Below are 18,263 nucleotides of genomic sequence, written 5' to 3'. Positions count from 1 at the left end.
TCAGTGGCGCAGCTCGTAAGACGCATGTCAACATGTTTTGACACGTTCGAGCATGAACTCTGTTTGAATCCAGCGTCTGATGAACTCTTTCTTCTTTTTTCCCCCGCTACATATCAGATTTTGCCAACTATTTATCACGAGAAAGACAAGTAGGAATCATTAATAAGTTTTGTGCATCATATTTTATTTGCACATTTATTGAATGGAAATGTTTCTGATTCACGCATGAAAATTCATCTTCAGATAGTGTCTTTATAGCAATGTGCGTGCAGTAGATCGCTCGGATTACATTGGGAAAACAGGCGACCGCTGCAAATTGTGCTTTAATGTTTGGCTGGTCAACTGTATGGTATGGAAACCTTATATACCTGCTTGACGAACCCGTCTTATACAGCTGCCATTGCAAGGTTTAAAGACACTTTGTAGAGTGCAATTTAACACAACTGCCTCTAGGAGTCACCAATGGAAATAAAACAGACACGCACAAAAAATGTGCGTACGCCAGCCAAGAAGCTGCCGTGGAGCTGCGCACATTCCCACGTTCAGTTCATCGTTAGTAAATCCAAACGTGAGCGATTCTGAGCGTGAAACATGAGCGTTGATACATGAGGCCCCTGGTCTGCTGCATTCATGAATGGAGCATGAGTATGAATGGAAGTCTATGGGACTAAAAGTGCATCTGCTTCATACTACCGTGAGTTTTTAGCTCATCCATAAACATGGTTTCTGCAGGAGTCCCGTATCATATAATAAAGAAGACAACTTCCATGATTCCACACTCAGTCACAGCATCATCAAATACACCTTCTGTTTGTTATGAATACATGCCCACTAGTGGTGAAAATCCCATACTCTTCCTTTTATATATGCATTTTTAAAACATGATCAATGATATTAATTTAATCGTAAATTACTAATACATTTTAATTTGTATTTTATATTGGATTCAAGTCAGGTGATTGGTTGGGCCATTGTACAGCTTGATTTTTTTTCTCTAAAAGCATTTGAGTTTCCTTGGATGTGTTTTGGATCATTGTCTTGCTGAAACGTCTACCCTGGTTTCATCTTCATCATCCTGATAAGGTAGATATTGGCCTCAAGCAGCCGATGTTAATTTACACTGAGGAAGGGCAGAGGGTTGCTGAAGAACTACTACAACTCCTGTCTCGGCTTTCACTGTCTTTCTACACCACCTTTTATTTATGTGTTCAAAACATTTACCCTTCGTTATTTTATTTTATTATGCGTCACTTAATTTGTAAACTAATTAGTTTTGTTTTCTTTGCATATATGGATTTCTTTGGTTGTTCCCAACTTTCAGGAAAATCTTCAAGTCAATGGCACCTTTAGAAATATGTTTGGTTACGTGTTCAATACTTATTTGCCCCACTGTATATAGCAAAGTTTAAAGCCTTATTTCAGCACAGTGGTTGATGAGTAAATATCAGTAACACTGCATTTTTAACAACCTCTGAAGTGGTTTGATTCAATTGCTGTAAAAACAAAGAAAAAAAACATATTGACTCACCTGTATTCTGCACTGCATTCAGGTAGCTGTCATCCCCATTCACCTGCAGGGAGGAGAAAAAGGAAAGCCAGTTCAATTGCAGAAAGCTGACAGAAATATGAATTGATTTGTTCTGAACACTAAAGCGTCTGTTTTTCTGGAAAAGCGAAGTTTTATCTTCTCAGATGTGACACACATTTGAAGAGCGGTACATTCGGTTTCTGCCGACACTTCTGTCTGGCTGAGAGGAAACTGCGAGAGATGTTTCTGACAGAGAACGAAGATAATATCTGTTAATATTTAACTGCGGTTTTCTTTCTGCATTTTCTCACACAGTGACTGAAGTGCAATTAGCAGATGAGTTAGTATCTTAATATTTAACTGCAACTGCTGTCTTAAATTGGAAGAGTCGTCGAGGATGCAAGTTATAGGGTAATAATTACAACGGAGTAATCATGCATTTCCACTATATATACAGTTGAAGTCAGAATTATTAGCTCCCCTGAACTATTAGCCTCCTTGTTTATTTTTTTTTTCCGATTTATGTTTCTTTTTTTTCAACACATTTCTAAACATATTATTTAATAACTCATCTCTAATAACTGATTTATTTTATCTTTGCCATAAATAACCATGACTAAATAATATTTTACTAGATCTTTTTCAAGACACTTCTTTTCAGCTTAAAGTGACATTTAAAGGCTTAACTAGGTTAATTAGGTTAACTAGTCAGGTTAGGGCAATTAGGCAAGTTATTGTGTAGTGATGGTTTGTTCTGTAGACTATCGAAATAAATATAGCTTAAAGAGGCTAATAATTTTTATGTTAAAATGTTTTTTTAAATATTAAAAACTGCTTTTATTCTAGCCGAAATAAAACATATAAAGCTTTCTCCATACGGAAAAATATTATCAGATATACTGTGACAATTTCCTTGCTCTGTTAAACATAATTTGGGAAGTATTTAAAAAATAAAAAGAAATTCAAAGGAGGGCTAAAAATTCTGACAACAACTCACAATCATACATTTATCACCATTAAAATGTCATTCAGTAAGACAATATTTTATACCAAAAAATCTTTATACCAAAAAATCATTTGATAAAATAATAAAGATTCTAGTGTGCCGTGTTTTACCTAATTTTTCAGCAAACTTAAAATGATATTAAAATAAATATAATATAATAAATTAAAAAATAAAACATTAATATGGCCATGTACCGCTGCTTAATTCTTACATAAATGTTGCTGAATGAGGATTACTCATTTTATTTTTTACAAAATGTGTTTGATTTATTAGAGTATCAGCATTTCACTTGCAATCAATGTGAATTCTGATGCTGTTTATAAAATCACACCAATTTAATTTCATATAGATATGCATATAGATAATATTTTGTCAACACAATTAAAAAAACTGTTTAAATAACTAATTTCTAATAATTAATTTATTTTGTGTTTGCCATGATGACAGTATGATATTTCACAAGTTATTTTGCAAGATACTATTCAGCTTAAAGTGCAATTCAAACAACAGTGGTTTGTTTCTTAGAAAGAAAGAAAGAAAGAAAGAAAGAAAGAAAGAAAGAAAGAAAGAAAGAAAGAAAGAAAGAAAGAAAGAAAGAAAGAAAGAAAGAAAGAAAGAAAATTTACCTTAAAAACACATATTAAAAAAAGCGTATAACATTTATTCCAGTCAAACTAAAGAATCCAAAGAAATACTGCAAAAAGTCTCCTTGTTGTGGGGGGTTTGCTGAATTTTGATGACGAAAATAATTCCAACCTAGTTTTTTAAAGTGAATTTAAAATTAAAGATGAAAATTAAGAGAAATAAATCATAAATGAATTCTAATCACTTAGTCAAATGAAATGCAGTTTAAAATCTCCACAATATCTAAAAATTACATTTGTTGTTTGTTCAAAGTACTTATTTAAAATGAGCTGAATCGACACAATTCTTTAGTTTTTTGGGATAACTTAATTTTTTATGTTTAATCAACTTAAATTTGTAAAAACTAATAAGGTAATTTTAATTGCTTTATGTTGTTCCAACTCAAATCGATTCTGTGGCACCCAACATTTTTACAGTGTATCGTCACACATTTAGCACCCATTATTGCTTCCAAATATGTTAAATACTCAATTGCATATCACTGCACAACAGTTCCACCATGGCTCTGCAAACAATGCAGCAACAACAACCCGGCTCTCAGTTCTGATTCAAATATTTAGCTGAAAATAAAGCTAATACACTGAGTAAACCTGGCACAAATCTTCCAAAGCATTCAGCTGAAATTTGGGTAGCTGTCAAGGTTGAGTACACCCTAGAAATCTGAGGATTGCTGATAGAGCATCAGTGCGGCCACAAGAAGGAACTAAAGCTGCTTCTGTGACTTGAAATGCAATGAGAGATTTCAGTGAGGCAGGAAAACGGCTATAAAGGCTTGAGCCTTCCAGATCCAATTGGACTCTGTTCCCCCAACTGATTTCTCGCTGGGCATTGGAAAGCATGCAGCTTGTAATCCTAAATTTGACCATTCATCACTGACCCAGAGGAATCTTTAAACATTTCTTGTATGTTTACCGGTTTTTCAAGAAATATACTGTATAAAAACCATGTAAATGAATTCTGTCATCATTTACTCATCCTCGTGCCTTTCAAAACTACTATGACTCTTCTGTAAAAACATTTATAGTCATTTATAGCATAAACACTTTTTTTTCTATGTAATCACAGTGAATGTATAGGTATAATATATAGTATAATGTATAGGTGTTCTACAGACACACTCTTAGAAACAAAGGTACAAAATCTGTTACTAGGGTTACTTTGCAAAAGGTACATTTTTGTTCCTAACAAGTCCTTACAGGTGCATATTAATACCTAAAAAGCACAAATGTGTTCTTCATTGTAACATAAAGGTACAAAAGTGAACCTTAAAAGGTGCAAAAGTGTTCCCTAAAGGTAGTACACTGAAAAAACACTGGGTGCCTTACATTTTTTAAGCTGAATCAAATTAACAATTTCAGTCCTTTGAACTTATATTATATTAAACTGACTTAACAGTATAAGAGGTTGTGTAACTAGTAGTATGTAGCATTTGGCACTTTTAAAATACATTTAAATTATTTTTGAGTAAAGGAAAAAAACTGTACCAATCAGGTCACACGCATGTCCATAGAGCGAAATGCTTCATGGGTTTATCAAACTCACTGCAGTCATATCACAAAAACATATCTGGCCCAGTTCAGGCCCAGTTATGGGTTAATAACTTGGCTGAAATTTAGTCCAGATATGGTCCAGGTTTGGCCCTTGTACAGAAGCCAGAAAGGGTCCAATCTTGTACCGTAATTCACTGCGGCATGTGGGCCAAGCAAAAGCTGATTGTTTGGGCCAGAGAAATGTTGCTGTGTGGGTGATTAGTTAACAGCATAAACAAATTAGTTTAATAAGTTACAATGAACTAAAACATATGTTGTGATGACTAATTGATCATATAATTTTTTTTACAGTGTAATGATCACCTATATGGTACAAAAGTATATCTTTTGAAAAGATAACACCACAGTGACAGATTTTGTACCTTTATTCATGAGTGTGCAGTGACTCAATGTTTCTCACACAACACAGTGACATGACTTCACTAGACATATCAGCATCGTCGAGTGTAAATTGTTATTCTGTGACAATTTATTTACACCTTTAAACTCTCTAATTTAAATCTGTAAGATTCTACTTTTTAAGCCAATCAGCACTTTGAATGCATACAAAAAGACTAATCATCTCAGGGGTCAAGATAAGTAATATTAACCCGAGTTTAATTTTACAGTAATACAGTGATAAAGTAGCCTATAATAAAGCTACAAATTTTAAAAGAAGCCATTTTTATAAAAAAAGGTAAATCAAATGATATTTAATGCATCAGCGTAAATCAATCGACGGCATGGTGGCACAGTGGGTAGCGCTGTTGCTTAACAGCAAGAAGGTCGGTGGTTTGAGCCCCAGCTAGGTCAGTTGGCAGTTCTGTGTGGAGTTTGCATGTTGGCATGGGTTTTCTACAGGTGCTCTGGTTTCCCCCACAAGTCCAAAGATATGTGCTATTGATGAATTGGGTAAGCTAAATTGTCCGTAGTGTATGTGTGTGTGTGTGTATGTCCTGGTCCTCAAAGTTGGGGGTTGATCGCTGGGCTAACAGCCCACCTTGTAAAAATTAGATGTTACGAAACACCAACATGGTGCGGCTAAATCAACTTTGATATAAATGGCCCTGGGAGTAAGTCAAATCAATAGAAACCTTTAATGCAGAGCTTAAAATCATCTCACCCTTTTTAACAAAATGAGTCAAAATATTTTACATTGAATAAAAATTCTAAGTTTATGAACCTGTAAAACCAGCCTGATACCTTCACAAGAAAACGTAAGTATTTTATGCCTTGTCAGTTAAGTGGCTAACTCATACAAATTTGTTTGAGTTCAGTTGTACAAAAGTGTACGACACCCAACCCCACCCCTAAACTCAACCATCATTGGGTGATGAGAAAATCATACTAATTGTGTGAATGAGATTGTACAAATTGATGTAGCCTCTAAATCAAAATGTATGAATTGCCATGAGATTGTTTTGGAGAAACAACACAAATTTATTATTTTTTTTTTTTTACTGCTTGTTCAAACTACCTATTTTAAATGAGTTGAAACAACACAATTTTTTATTTTTTGGGGAAAACTTAATTATTTTATATGCGATGCACTTTAAGTGGTCAACATTAACTTAATGGATTTGTGTTGGGACAACATAAATTAATTGTGTGGGTAGCCCTGCATTTATTACACTGAACTTTGCTGAAGTATTGTCTATTTTCTGCACTTTTTAAAGTCTTAAAATGACTAAATTGATGTAATTAATGGAGTCTCAATTACAACTATAAACATTAGCATGTTATTTCAGCCTTACTGATCTCTAGAGAAAAATTACAGTAATACAGGAGCTGCTTTCTGATCCTGCAATTATGCTTTACAACCCGTTATATTCCAAACTAAATTTAACATCTGCACTGGATGAAGTATTTAGCATGGCCTTTTATGATTAACCTGAGAAAGAAAGAAAAATGAGTCCTGTAATATTAAATACGTCTGTAATTAACACAAATATGTATTCAAATGCAAGATCAATTATTGCTTCACATATTGTTTTACAAGACAGAATCTGCATTTTGTCTATTCCATAACTCCAGACTTCTAAGTTTAAATGGATTATAATATTGTACATTAAAAATCCATTTAGGCTCATTTTAATGTACGAAAGAGACTTGTTCCCTATCATTTTTGCTTTAAACTTTAAAGCTCAACACCACTCGGAATGCAAAAAAAAACAAAAACGTATAATTCTAAGGTTGTGAGAATACGCCGCATGATTTAAATGGATCACTTTTATGATGCTTTTTAGAGTTTGACAGCCCCTTTATTGCATGAAAGAGAGCCGATCAGCCATTTTTTTTTTTTGTGCACGCAAGATAAAAATTAATGCAGGTTTGTAACGCCATGAGTAAATAACAACATTTCTGTATAAACCAAAATCCTCTGTTTATCCTGCACTGCACAGTCATGCATATGTAGATGAAAACATGTTATCGATTTACTTCATTAATTTACGACCAATAAGCTGATCCTGGGATTTAGCACCACCGGCAAGGCTAATTGCATTACAGATAACAAGCCCCAGTTAAGCGCCCTGATATTTGTGCTCATATCAACACACTCCGGTCAGTTACGGCCATAATTGCATCTGTCATTCTCGTTCCCAAGCAGCAACTGAAGACAGACTGACGCTGTCCTTGATTTTGTTCCTTCCACTGAAATAGTAAAATACACATCAAAACATCCTTGATTCAAACAGCAGCTTCTGATTGCTTTCTGTTTCAAATGACGCTTATATAAGGAACAGATTGTTGTAATGGAGTATAACACAGATGAATGAGCATATGACCAGGTGTGTTTGTCTGACAGCTGCAAATAAAGGAAGGCACTCAACTATCTTGATGTCTAGCCTATATAGCACATAACTGGCATTATGCTGCTGCTCGGGAGTCTAATTGCGGATGCACATCTTAAAATGCATTCAGATATTTAAAATCGGTCCGCTGTATTACACCATCTCTAGAGCAAAGCCCTTGCACAGATTTGTCGGTGCTGTAAAATCTTCATAATCAAGAGGAGCATAAAGTCTCTAATGAAGCACGGCAGGCATATTACTCATTAATTCCTTCCCATAGTGCTGCTGTTTCACCGCCCAAACAGATGTTAAGATACTTCAGCTCTGTAGTGGATGTGAACTGTGATGAAGGTACTGTTATCTAGCTGGTGAGTAACACGGGTGACTACTTTTAAATGTATAGGGTGCAAAATATTGTTCATACACAAAGTTCGGAATTAGTTTTTTTTGATCACTTAAAGAACTTTCATTACATTTAAGGAACGCTTTTGTAAAAAATTACAATAAAAAAAATCTTCATTTTTAGAAGCATGCAGATATTAATACATAAAAAAAAAAAATAAATAAATAACCAAATAAATAGATAAATATTGAACTAAAAAGTGATACATTTATTATTGTGATTTATGATTTAATCATTTAATTCTTTGTTAATTTAATTTATAGATTTTGTTATACACACACACACATACATATACACAAACACACACACATACACATACATACACATATATATATATATATATATATATATATATATATATATATATATATATATATATATATATATATATATATATATATATATATGTATATAAAATATATAATACACATAATTATTAGCCCGCCATTTAAATGATGTTTAACAAAGCAAGGAAAATTTCACAGTATGTATGATAATATTTTATTCCTGAAAAAAAGTTTCATTTGTTTTATTTTGGCTACAATAGAAACAGTTGTAAATTTTTTAGAAAACATTTTAATGTCAAAATTATTAACCCCTTTAAGCTATTTTTTTCAATTGGGGGAAATTGGGGGAAAAATAAACAGGAGCTTAATAATTCTGACTTCAACTGTATGTGTATATATATATATATATATATATATATATATATATATATATATATATATATATATATATATATATATATATATATATATATATATATATATATATATATGTATGTATATATATATATATATATATATATATATATATATATATATATATATATATATATATATATATATATATATATATATATACACACATACATACAGTACTCAGCATATATAAGTACACCCTAGGGTTGTGTGATTAATCAAAATCGAGTCGCAATTTGAAATGTTGTGATTAGTTAAATTGCAAGAGGATGCAATATAAAATATATACGTATATATGTAAACAAGAATAATGAATAACATCTGAGGTGAAGAGCTTCAAAACCAGTCCGCTATGATTCAGAAAATTAAATATGCTAGGCTTTCTGTGAGGCATCGCAGTCACAGGGATGGTATTGGTCATGGTGAACCATGCCACATTACATGAAAAGAAATGATTAAAGCTTGTACCACGACGTCCATTTGTCGTTTACGACTCCCCACGACAGCCGACATCAAGGAAATCATGCCAAAATCATGTGATCTGACTAAGGCTGTATAACTAGCCATTTGAGTGGACACACTTTCAATTTCAGAATTGCCCAACTTAACTACGCCCACCATTAAAAAAAGAAAATAAACAGGAAAGCGCTGACAAGTGGGATAATGGCTTCTGCTGCTTCAGAAGCATTAATATTTTAATTAATCTCAAAGAAAAACAGCATTTGTAATATGGGAATATTTTGGTTTTAAAGTCACAGACACCGAACAAAAAGAGGTAATTTTTAAGAGCTGCCACAGAATTGTGGCCATGGCTTACAGATTATTGAGCTTGAATTGAATTAAAATCTATTTGAAGCTTGAATTTAATCGTAAATCAAATCGCAATCACAATATCTGTATAAAAAAATAAATAAAAAAAATTCACACCCATAACAAATCTGTCTTTTAAATTCATATTCTTAATAGGAAGCTTTACAATATTTGGAGCTTATCTAACAAAAAACTTATGATAACGGTCCAAAAACTAGTACACCCATATTTGTTACAGAAAAATATTTAATTAAAATAAAATAAAAACTATAAAAAATCAAAGAAGCAAAAAATTGAAAAGTTTAGTTGAAATTTTGTAGGTTGTAATTTTTTCTGCAACATTATGGTTGAATTTGATTGTATTATCTTTCAATTTCTAAATATGTTTGGTGACTAAAATATGATATTAATAAATATATCTGTTTAATCAATCTGTTTTGTTTAAATGCATTAAAATACATTGCCTGTAAATACTGAGAAATGGATAAAAATATTCATTTTCAAAATGGGGTGTACTCAATTATGCTGAGCACTATGTATAGACATACATATGCTGGATTTTTTTTTTTCCACAACTGCATGTTTCTTTGTCTTCTTTGCTGGTCTGAGTTTAAGGACTCTTGTGTGTAAATATACTCCAGTACCCAAGAAAACAGGCATTGCTTTCAAACAGTCCTAATGCTGAATTCTTCTGCAAATCCCCTGAAATACCATTAAGTGTGTGGTCGATCATTTTATTCTAGCACACTCATCAAACTCATTAATCTTTGAGCCAAATATGGGTCAATGTGTTGTATTTTAGCCTCTCAATCCCTGTGGTTTGAAAGCTCTAGACATTTATGCATACAAAATGTATCAAACAAATTATAATAATGATAAACTGAACTCAAACATCTAATAATTCCCCGTGTCTAACGTGTTTCATTTAAGCGACATTTCCTCCCTACAGCATGTCAGATCCTCTATTAGAGGGAGGTGGCTTTGCCTGAATCCATTAAACAGCATGTGAGTGTTTTATTGCACAATGACAGACTGAGATGCTGAAGTAGATTTGACCAAAGGGCGCACTTTAAAATCATGCAGCATTAATATTACCTGCACAAAGCAATGGTCTACAGATACAACACGCAAAACCACACATGGTGTTAGCAAAACGGCCAGTTTAGGCGTTTTTGCTTTACGCTATTAAAGGCGCAATTCTTACCTCCAGGAAAACTGCAAACACACCGAGCAGGGCGAGCATCCTCCACACTCTTGTATCCATCCCTATCTCCGGCTATAGCTCAGTGTCATTGTCCGGTGTTAAGCCACCTCCTGAGCAGGGTGTATCCGCGAGCGAGCGCTGTTCAAATGGGTTGAATGGCACAAATTTGCGCGGACGCCGTTTAAGAGCGCTGCCTTCCAGGATGAGTGATGCGATGCTCCGTGACCCTCCGTAGGTTGATGTGTGATGATGTCTAATCGGTGTTGTGGAGTAGTGTCATGGACGCGCGCACACACACACACCCCTCGTAGCGACCCACGCGCAGCGCTACGTCTCCAAGCGCGCGCCGCACCGATCAACCAGCAGCCAACAAACTGGGCGTCACTGCTGCCTCGGTGCAGTCCTGAAAGCAACACAATACAAATGATTTATTTCAACTAATAACAAGTAAAAGTAACTAGTCATTTATGTGATGATGTGGATAATTTAAGCTCTAACAATACAGAGTCTGACAAAACAATCCTCAAAATAATCCACAAAAAAAGACCTAAATAAATGTATAATACGGAAAGTTATTATGCTTTTCGCATGTTCAGCTCAGTGAATAGCCTAATGTTGCTGTTTGACCATTACAGAGCTGCAAAATTGCAAAAAGAAAGTGTATTTCTAGTGTTTTTTTTCCCTCTAGGGCACAGGTGTCAAACTCAGTTCCGGGAGGGCCGCAGCTCTGCACATTTTAGTTCCAACCCTGCTTCAACACACTTACCTACAGGTTTAAAACAAGCCTGAAGGACTCAACAAGTTTGATCAGCTGTGTTTAATGAGGGTTAAAGCTAAACAGTGCAGAGCTGCGGCCCTCCAGGAACTGAGTTTGACATCTGTCCTCTAGGGTTTCTAAACTGCTTCAAACGCATCTGTAGTAGATTTTTTTGTTCCAGTAATGTACGTCATTTGCATTGATGCTATGTGGTAATTATGAGATGACACGCTATCCCCACAGGTTTAATGTATCTTGTCAAAAGTCATATACAATACGATCCAAAAAAATATGAAGGAATCATCATTATTGCTGGACGGCATTGACATTTATGATAAAAAAAAAGTAATAATACGCATATTCATCTAATTCCTTATCAAAGAAATCGTTTTGTTCTGCGAGGCAGGTTTTATTGGGTTGCATTAAGTAATAATATAGACTGGAGAACAGTTTGGTTGTTGCCTCATAAATACTTTCTTCCTAATAAAGCAAAAGAAAATCCACTTTAAAATATTGCATAAACATGCCCGGCTAACTCATTTGTTTCCAAATATGTTGACGCCAACTTATCAAGCATTTGTTTTAAGCATCGGATTCCCATAGCTGCAACCTATCTCTGGGAAACATCCATACACACTCATTCACACACATACGCAATACAGATAATTTAGCTTACCCAATTCACCTATACATGTTTTCAGACTTGTGGGGGAAACCGCAGCACCCGGAGGAAACCCCCGCAAACACGGGAAGAACATGCAAACTCCACACACAGAAACGCCAACTGACCCAGTCGGGACTTGAACCAGCGACCTTCTTGCTGTGAGCTAACAGTGCTAACCACTGAGCCACCGTGTCGCCCTCGTACACCCCAAAGCTTGCATACTCTTCTGTTACTTCTTCAAAAAAAGTGACAACAGAAAATTAACAAAACATTCATTCACTTATTTTTCTTCGGCTTATTCCCTTTGTTCATCAGGGGTCGCCACAGCGAGATGAACCGCCAACATATCCAAAATATGTTTTACACAGCGGATGCCCTTCCAGCTGCAACCCAGTACTGGGAAACACCCATACTAATCCATCCACACACATACTTGGCCAATTTAGCTTATTCAATTCACCTAAAATGCATGTCTTTGGACTGTAGGGGAAACAAGAGCCGGGACAGTATACAGTATACAATATAGCACTTTTGTCATTCAGAGTGACAGCAATAAGTGTGATTTCTTAAAATACATATTTAGCTATACATCATTCAATATATATACATGAACTGAAATTAAATAGTGCTTACAGAATATTTAAATAATTATTTCTTCAGATAAGGTATGCTAACCAGACAAACTCCTCTCGGGATTAAGGTAAATCACAAGAGTGATTAGCTCTATTGTTAAATGTTCTATAAACGAAGTTAAACTGGATAAAATTCTACTTCAATTAATAACCTCTAGTCAGTTTGTTTTATTAAAAAAGTTATTAGCAGCGGCTGTTGAATCCTCTTACCCTCAAAATGTGCATAAACAAAGAAAAAAGTTATTTCTCTCAACAAATGTTTGCTTTACATGCAACAGTAGAGAGGTGAAAGTGAGGTCTGAATCATCACAAAAGAAAAAAAGACCCGGAGGGATTTTGAATAAATCCAGCAGAGGAAACATCACAAACTGCAGCAGAGATCCAGAGGGGAGAAAAAGAGGAAAATTAATACTTTGAGTGGGTGTTAGATGGGAAGAACAGAGTGTTCAGAATGAACCTAAAAAGAATTTGTTTTTAAATGCATGTATATTTTCAGAAAAAATATTTTCAAAAATTACAATTGAGCTGTGTTTTATTGTAAGTAATAATTCAATATATTTATATAGCGTTTTTTTGGACACTCCAAGCACTTTACACATTTGGTGGAATCTCCTCATCCACCTCCAGTGTGCAGCATCCGCCTGGATGATGAGACAGCAGCCATATTGCACTAGCCCACACAACACATAGAGGACAGTGGAGAGTAGATAGAGTGATGAAGTCAACTATGATATGGGGAGGGACAAATATGGCCCTACTTTTTTTTTTTGAAGGATTCCTTTTCCTAGGATTTTTAACAACCACAGAGAATCAGGACCTCGGTTTAACGCTCCCTGAGCATTATAGAGTCACCTTCACTATACTGGGGCGTTAGGTGAGCGCCCCTACTGATCTCACTAACACCACTTCCGGCAGTGACCTATAGCTTTCCCATGTGGTCTCCCAGCCTTGCCCTGCTTAGCTTTAGTGGGCGACCATGTGAGAGTTGCAGAGAGCTAGCTGCCAGTTTTATGACTTGTTACTAGAATATAGGGAATATTTTATTCTGTAAACAATTTTTTTATTATTATTATTATTTATTGAGTGAATAGTATAAATGTTTGATAAGACAGACATTGTGAAAGACTTCCCACTTTTTCTATTTTAAACTTAACAAGACAAAATACTAAAAATAATAAAATAAAGAATTAAAAAAAATAATAATGATTAATAGCATGACATAATAATAATAATAATAATAATAATAATAATAATAATAATAATAATAATAATAATAATAGTGTGGCACGGTGGCGCAGTGGGTAGCTCGATCGCCTCACAACAAGAAGGTCGCTGGTTTGAGCCCCAGCTGGGTCAGTTGCCATTTCTGTGTGGAGTTGGCATGTTCTCCCCATGTTTGTGTGGTTTACTTTTTGGGCGCTCTGGTTTACCCCACAGAACAAAAACATGCACTATAGGTGAATTGGGTCATCTAAATTGACCATAGTGTATGTGTGTGAATACAAGAGTGTATGGGTGTTTCCCAGTGTTGTGGCTGGAAGGGCATCCGCAAAGTCAAACATAAGCTGGATAAGTTGGCGGTTCATCCTGCTGTGGCGAACCCCTGATTAATAAAGGAAATAAGTCGAAAATGAAAATGAATGAATGGATAAAAAAATTATAACAATAATAATAATAATAATAATAATAATAATAATAATAATAATAAAATGGTTTTTGGTGCCAGATGGGCTGGTTTGAGTATTTTCAGAAACTGCTGATCTACTGGGATTTTCACGCACAACCATCTCTAGGGTGTACAGAGAATGGTCAGAAAAAGAGAAAATATCCAGTGAGTGGCAGTTCCGTGGGAACAAATGGCTTGTTGATGCCAGAGGTCAGAGGAGAATGGACAGACTGGTTACAGCTGATTAAGGCAACAGTAAATCAAATAAGCACTCGTTACAACCGAGGTATGCAGAAGAGCATCTCTGAACGCAAAACACATCCAATCTTTAGGCGAATGAGCTACAGCAGCAAAAGACCACACCGGGTGCCACACCTGTCAGATAGGAAGAGAACTGAGGCTACAATTAGCACAGGCTCACCAAAATTGGACAACAGAAGATTGGAAATATGTTGCCTGATCTGATGAGTTGCGATATCAGCTGCAACTTTTGAATGGTAGGGTTAGAATTTGGCCTCAACAACATGAAAGCATGGATCCATCTTGCCTAGTATCAATGATTCAGGCTGGTGGTAGTGGTGTAATGGTGTGGGGGATATTTTCTTGGCACACTTTGGGCCCATTAGTACCAATTGAGCATCTTGTCAGCGCCCGAGACAACCTGAGTATAGTTGCTGACCATGTCCATGCCCTAATGACCACAGTGTACCCATCTTCTGATGGCTACTTCCAGCAGGAAAACGCGCCATGTCATAAAGCACAAATCATCTCAGACTGGTTTCTTGAACATGAGAATTAGTTCACTGTACCCAAATGGCCTCACCAGAACTCAATCCATTACAGCACATTTGGTATGTGGTGCAACGGAAGATTCACATCATGGATGTGCAGCCGACAAACCTGCAGCAACTGCTTGATGCTGTCATGTCAATATGGACCAAAATCTCTGAGGAATATTTCCAGTCCCTTGTGGAATCTATGCCACGAAGGATTAAAGCAGTTCTGAAGGCAAAAGGGGGTCCAACCTGGTACTAGTAAGGTGTACCTAATAAACTGTCCGGTGAGTGTAGGGTTTAGGTATAAATGAATGACCTTAATGTAAACAAAACAGAAATATATAATACATTACCTTCATAGTACTTTTCAAAAGAAGTAATATAAAAAGTTCAGATGCAAAAACCTCTAAAAGCTGTCTGAAACATTCTTTTAAAATGAGCCTTTTTCTCAAGCTCCTATGTTATTTGTTCAGCTATTTCACTTTAAAGGCAATGCAAACAACCTATTCTTTGCCATAAAAGAGAAATTACTGAACCTATAGGAGCCTGTGAAAAATTCCAGTTTAAGAAGAAATGCTCAGGTGATACTATAAAGCTTTTGCATTCGAACACTTCAAATTTAAAGATAACATTTTTAAGAAGTTCTTATGAAACTTCCAATAACCATCGTTTCATTTACAAGTACAAATCATGAAAGTTCTGAATTGCATTAGCACAGTACTTTAGGTAAACATGCTATAAATCCCAAAACGTTTATTGGATGTCATGAGTACTTTCAATAAAAACAAATAGAGCAGAGCATAATGGATTTAGCTGCTTCATGTTTGCTCATAATAATAAAGCTTCAGCTGTGAAGCCCAGCATGAGTGACCTTCTACTGGTGGCATGCAAAGTCACCCACGGAGTCTTCGCACCCACACAAGCATGCATACATTACCCTCTCAGTCCTCCCTTTTTTCTAGTAAACTCATGACCTGATCATTGGCGCTGGTGTGTTTTACAGTCCTGTTATATCTGGGTGCTGCACAGACACCTGCTCCATTATGATCAGTGGTTGTAATGGGGGAAACAAGGATTTTTACTGGTGTTGCGCATTGATGGATGCACTGTTGTCATGGCAACACAATGGTTAAACTGCCAGCAGTACCTCCAACTCTCACAGCACATTTAGGGATTTTTAAGAGACAATTGTCTTTGTGCTCTTTGTGAAATTGGGTCATGAAGTGGGGGGTAGAGAAATATGGAGCAATAACCTGAAAGTGGCACTGTACTAAAGGACGATTTAAAAGAGGTAGCATTGAAAGTATGTTTCTTCTTGGCAACAAACATATCAGTGAGTCATGATGCTTTGCAAAGTCTTATATAGCCACAAATAATAACTTACAGTCACGCACACAAACGCACACAGATTTAGGCGTTCTGTTTTGTAAGTGCTTTTACCTGGAGGCAACAGCTCTTAGTTGCATTAACCCTCTCAACAGCAGCCAATCCTCACCCTGCTGGTATGGAGACTGAGAAGAGAGAAGAAAGGAAGATTTGTTTAAGTCATTGCTGTTCTGCACATATTAACAGATTTTAATACTTTCCAAGGGCGACGCAGTGGTGCAGTATGTAGTGCTGTCGCCTCACAGCAAGAAGGTCGCTGGTTCGAACCTCGGCTGGGTCGGGTGGCGTTTCTGTGTGGAGTTTGCATGGGTTTCCTACGGGTGCTCCTGTTTCCCCACAGTCCAAAGACATGTGGTACAGGTGAATCGGTTGGCTAAATTGTCTGTAGTTTATAAGTGTGAATAAGTGTGTATGGATGTTTCACAGAGATGGGTTGCAGCTGGAAGGGCATCCACCGCGTAAAACATATGCTGAATAAGTTGGCGGTTCATTCCACTGTGGTGACCCCAGATTAATAAAGGGACTAAGCCGAAAAGAAACTGAATGAATGAATACTTTTTTAAGGGGTCAATTTGACTGGTGAAGTGGCGATGTCTTTTTTAAATCAGACTTTAGGTTAACAGGATTTAAAGTACTAATCCTTTTAAAATACCTTATAATAAGAGGTCAAATAATAGACCTTATTAAAATAATGTGTATTACTTTTCCAGGGAAATGTTAGTCATTGTTTGTTTGTAAAATTATATTCAAAGTTTGTTTGACTGCATAAAAGAAGTCCATAAAGTATGACTCAAGTGTCAAATTTAAATGGAACCTATTATGCAAAAATAATTTTTATGAGGGATTGTGTGGCAAGCGTGTGTGAATATATCCAGTCTTTAATGAATATTCTATTTTTTGTAATGACACTTTTTAAAAACAGTCTGCAGAAACACTTAGATTGACATTCGCACTTTGTACATGTTATCAGAGGGGGAAAGCCCCACCCCTTAGTGATGATTTCTCCCTGATTAGCATAAACAGCGCTGAGTGAGAAGCAGCTGCTTCACATTCTGTCTTTATTTTTAACAAGTCTTGAAGCACTTTTTCGGATTCGAAAAGCAAAAAAAAAAAAACTAAACCGGTTTGAATTTTTTTATGATGACGAATGTTTCGGTGGCAGTTTGTCAATACAAATGCAATACAAAAAAAAAAAAGGTTGAATTATTTTTTTTAATGTGCGAACGTTAATCGTGTTTTAATCTGCTGCTATGCTAAAGCAAAGATGTTGGTAGCTTCGCCCTTTTTTGAAAAGAGTGCTGGGAGCACAATCTTATTTGAATTTAAAGCAACAGTCACCAAACTGGCTCACTTTGGATCAAAGTTTAAACGGGGCAGTTTCAAAAGTTACAAAAACATTTTGTGGGATATTTTGAGCTGAAACTTTACATACAAACTCAGAGGACATCAGAGACTTGTTTTACATCTTGTAAAAAAAAAAGGCATGATAGGTCCCTTTTAAGACCACCTCTCTGGATTTACTGAATTTGTTAGGTATGAGTTTAATTAAAATAATATTTTTTGTTTATTCTATAAATGTCCAATATAATTTTTCTGTGTAAATCCAACCAATGTTGATTCCATAACTCTACAGTATTCTTCTTTCTTTTCGGGTTAGGCCCTTTATCAATCTGGGGTCGCCACAGCGGAACGAACGAACCGCCAACTCATCCAGCATATGATTTTCGCAGTGGATGCCCTTCCAGCCGCAACCCATCCCTGAGA

The 18,263-nt window shown here is 35.6% G+C and overlaps 1 protein-coding gene across 5 annotated transcripts in view; it reads right to left on the bottom strand.

Moving 5' to 3' along the window:
* The window catches only part of si:ch73-127m5.1, an 80,548-nt gene extending 69,599 nt beyond the window's left edge, over positions 1 to 10,949 (bottom strand). For all 5 annotated transcript variants that reach the window (XR_015504367.1, XR_015504368.1, XR_015504369.1 and 2 more), the window contains exons 1-2: positions 10,619 to 10,949; positions 1,529 to 1,571 (exon numbers count right to left, since the gene is read on the bottom strand). Coding sequence is in view for 2 of the 5 variants with exons in the window: in XM_087276737.1 (XP_087132863.1) it covers positions 1,529 to 1,571; positions 10,619 to 10,678 (103 nt within the window). In the remaining 3 variants the exon portion in view is untranslated. The remainder of the gene's footprint in view (positions 1 to 1,528; positions 1,572 to 10,618) is intronic.
* Between the last annotated feature and the right edge of the window lie 7,314 nt (positions 10,950 to 18,263).

This window comes from Danio rerio, chromosome 12, assembly GCF_052040795.2.
Source record: "Danio rerio strain M-AB ecotype USA chromosome 12, GRCz13ab, whole genome shotgun sequence".
Taxonomy (NCBI): Eukaryota; Metazoa; Chordata; class Actinopteri; order Cypriniformes; family Danionidae; genus Danio; species Danio rerio.
Note: the sequence above shows the minus strand (reverse complement) of the source record. Positions and strands in the feature narration are given on the sequence as shown.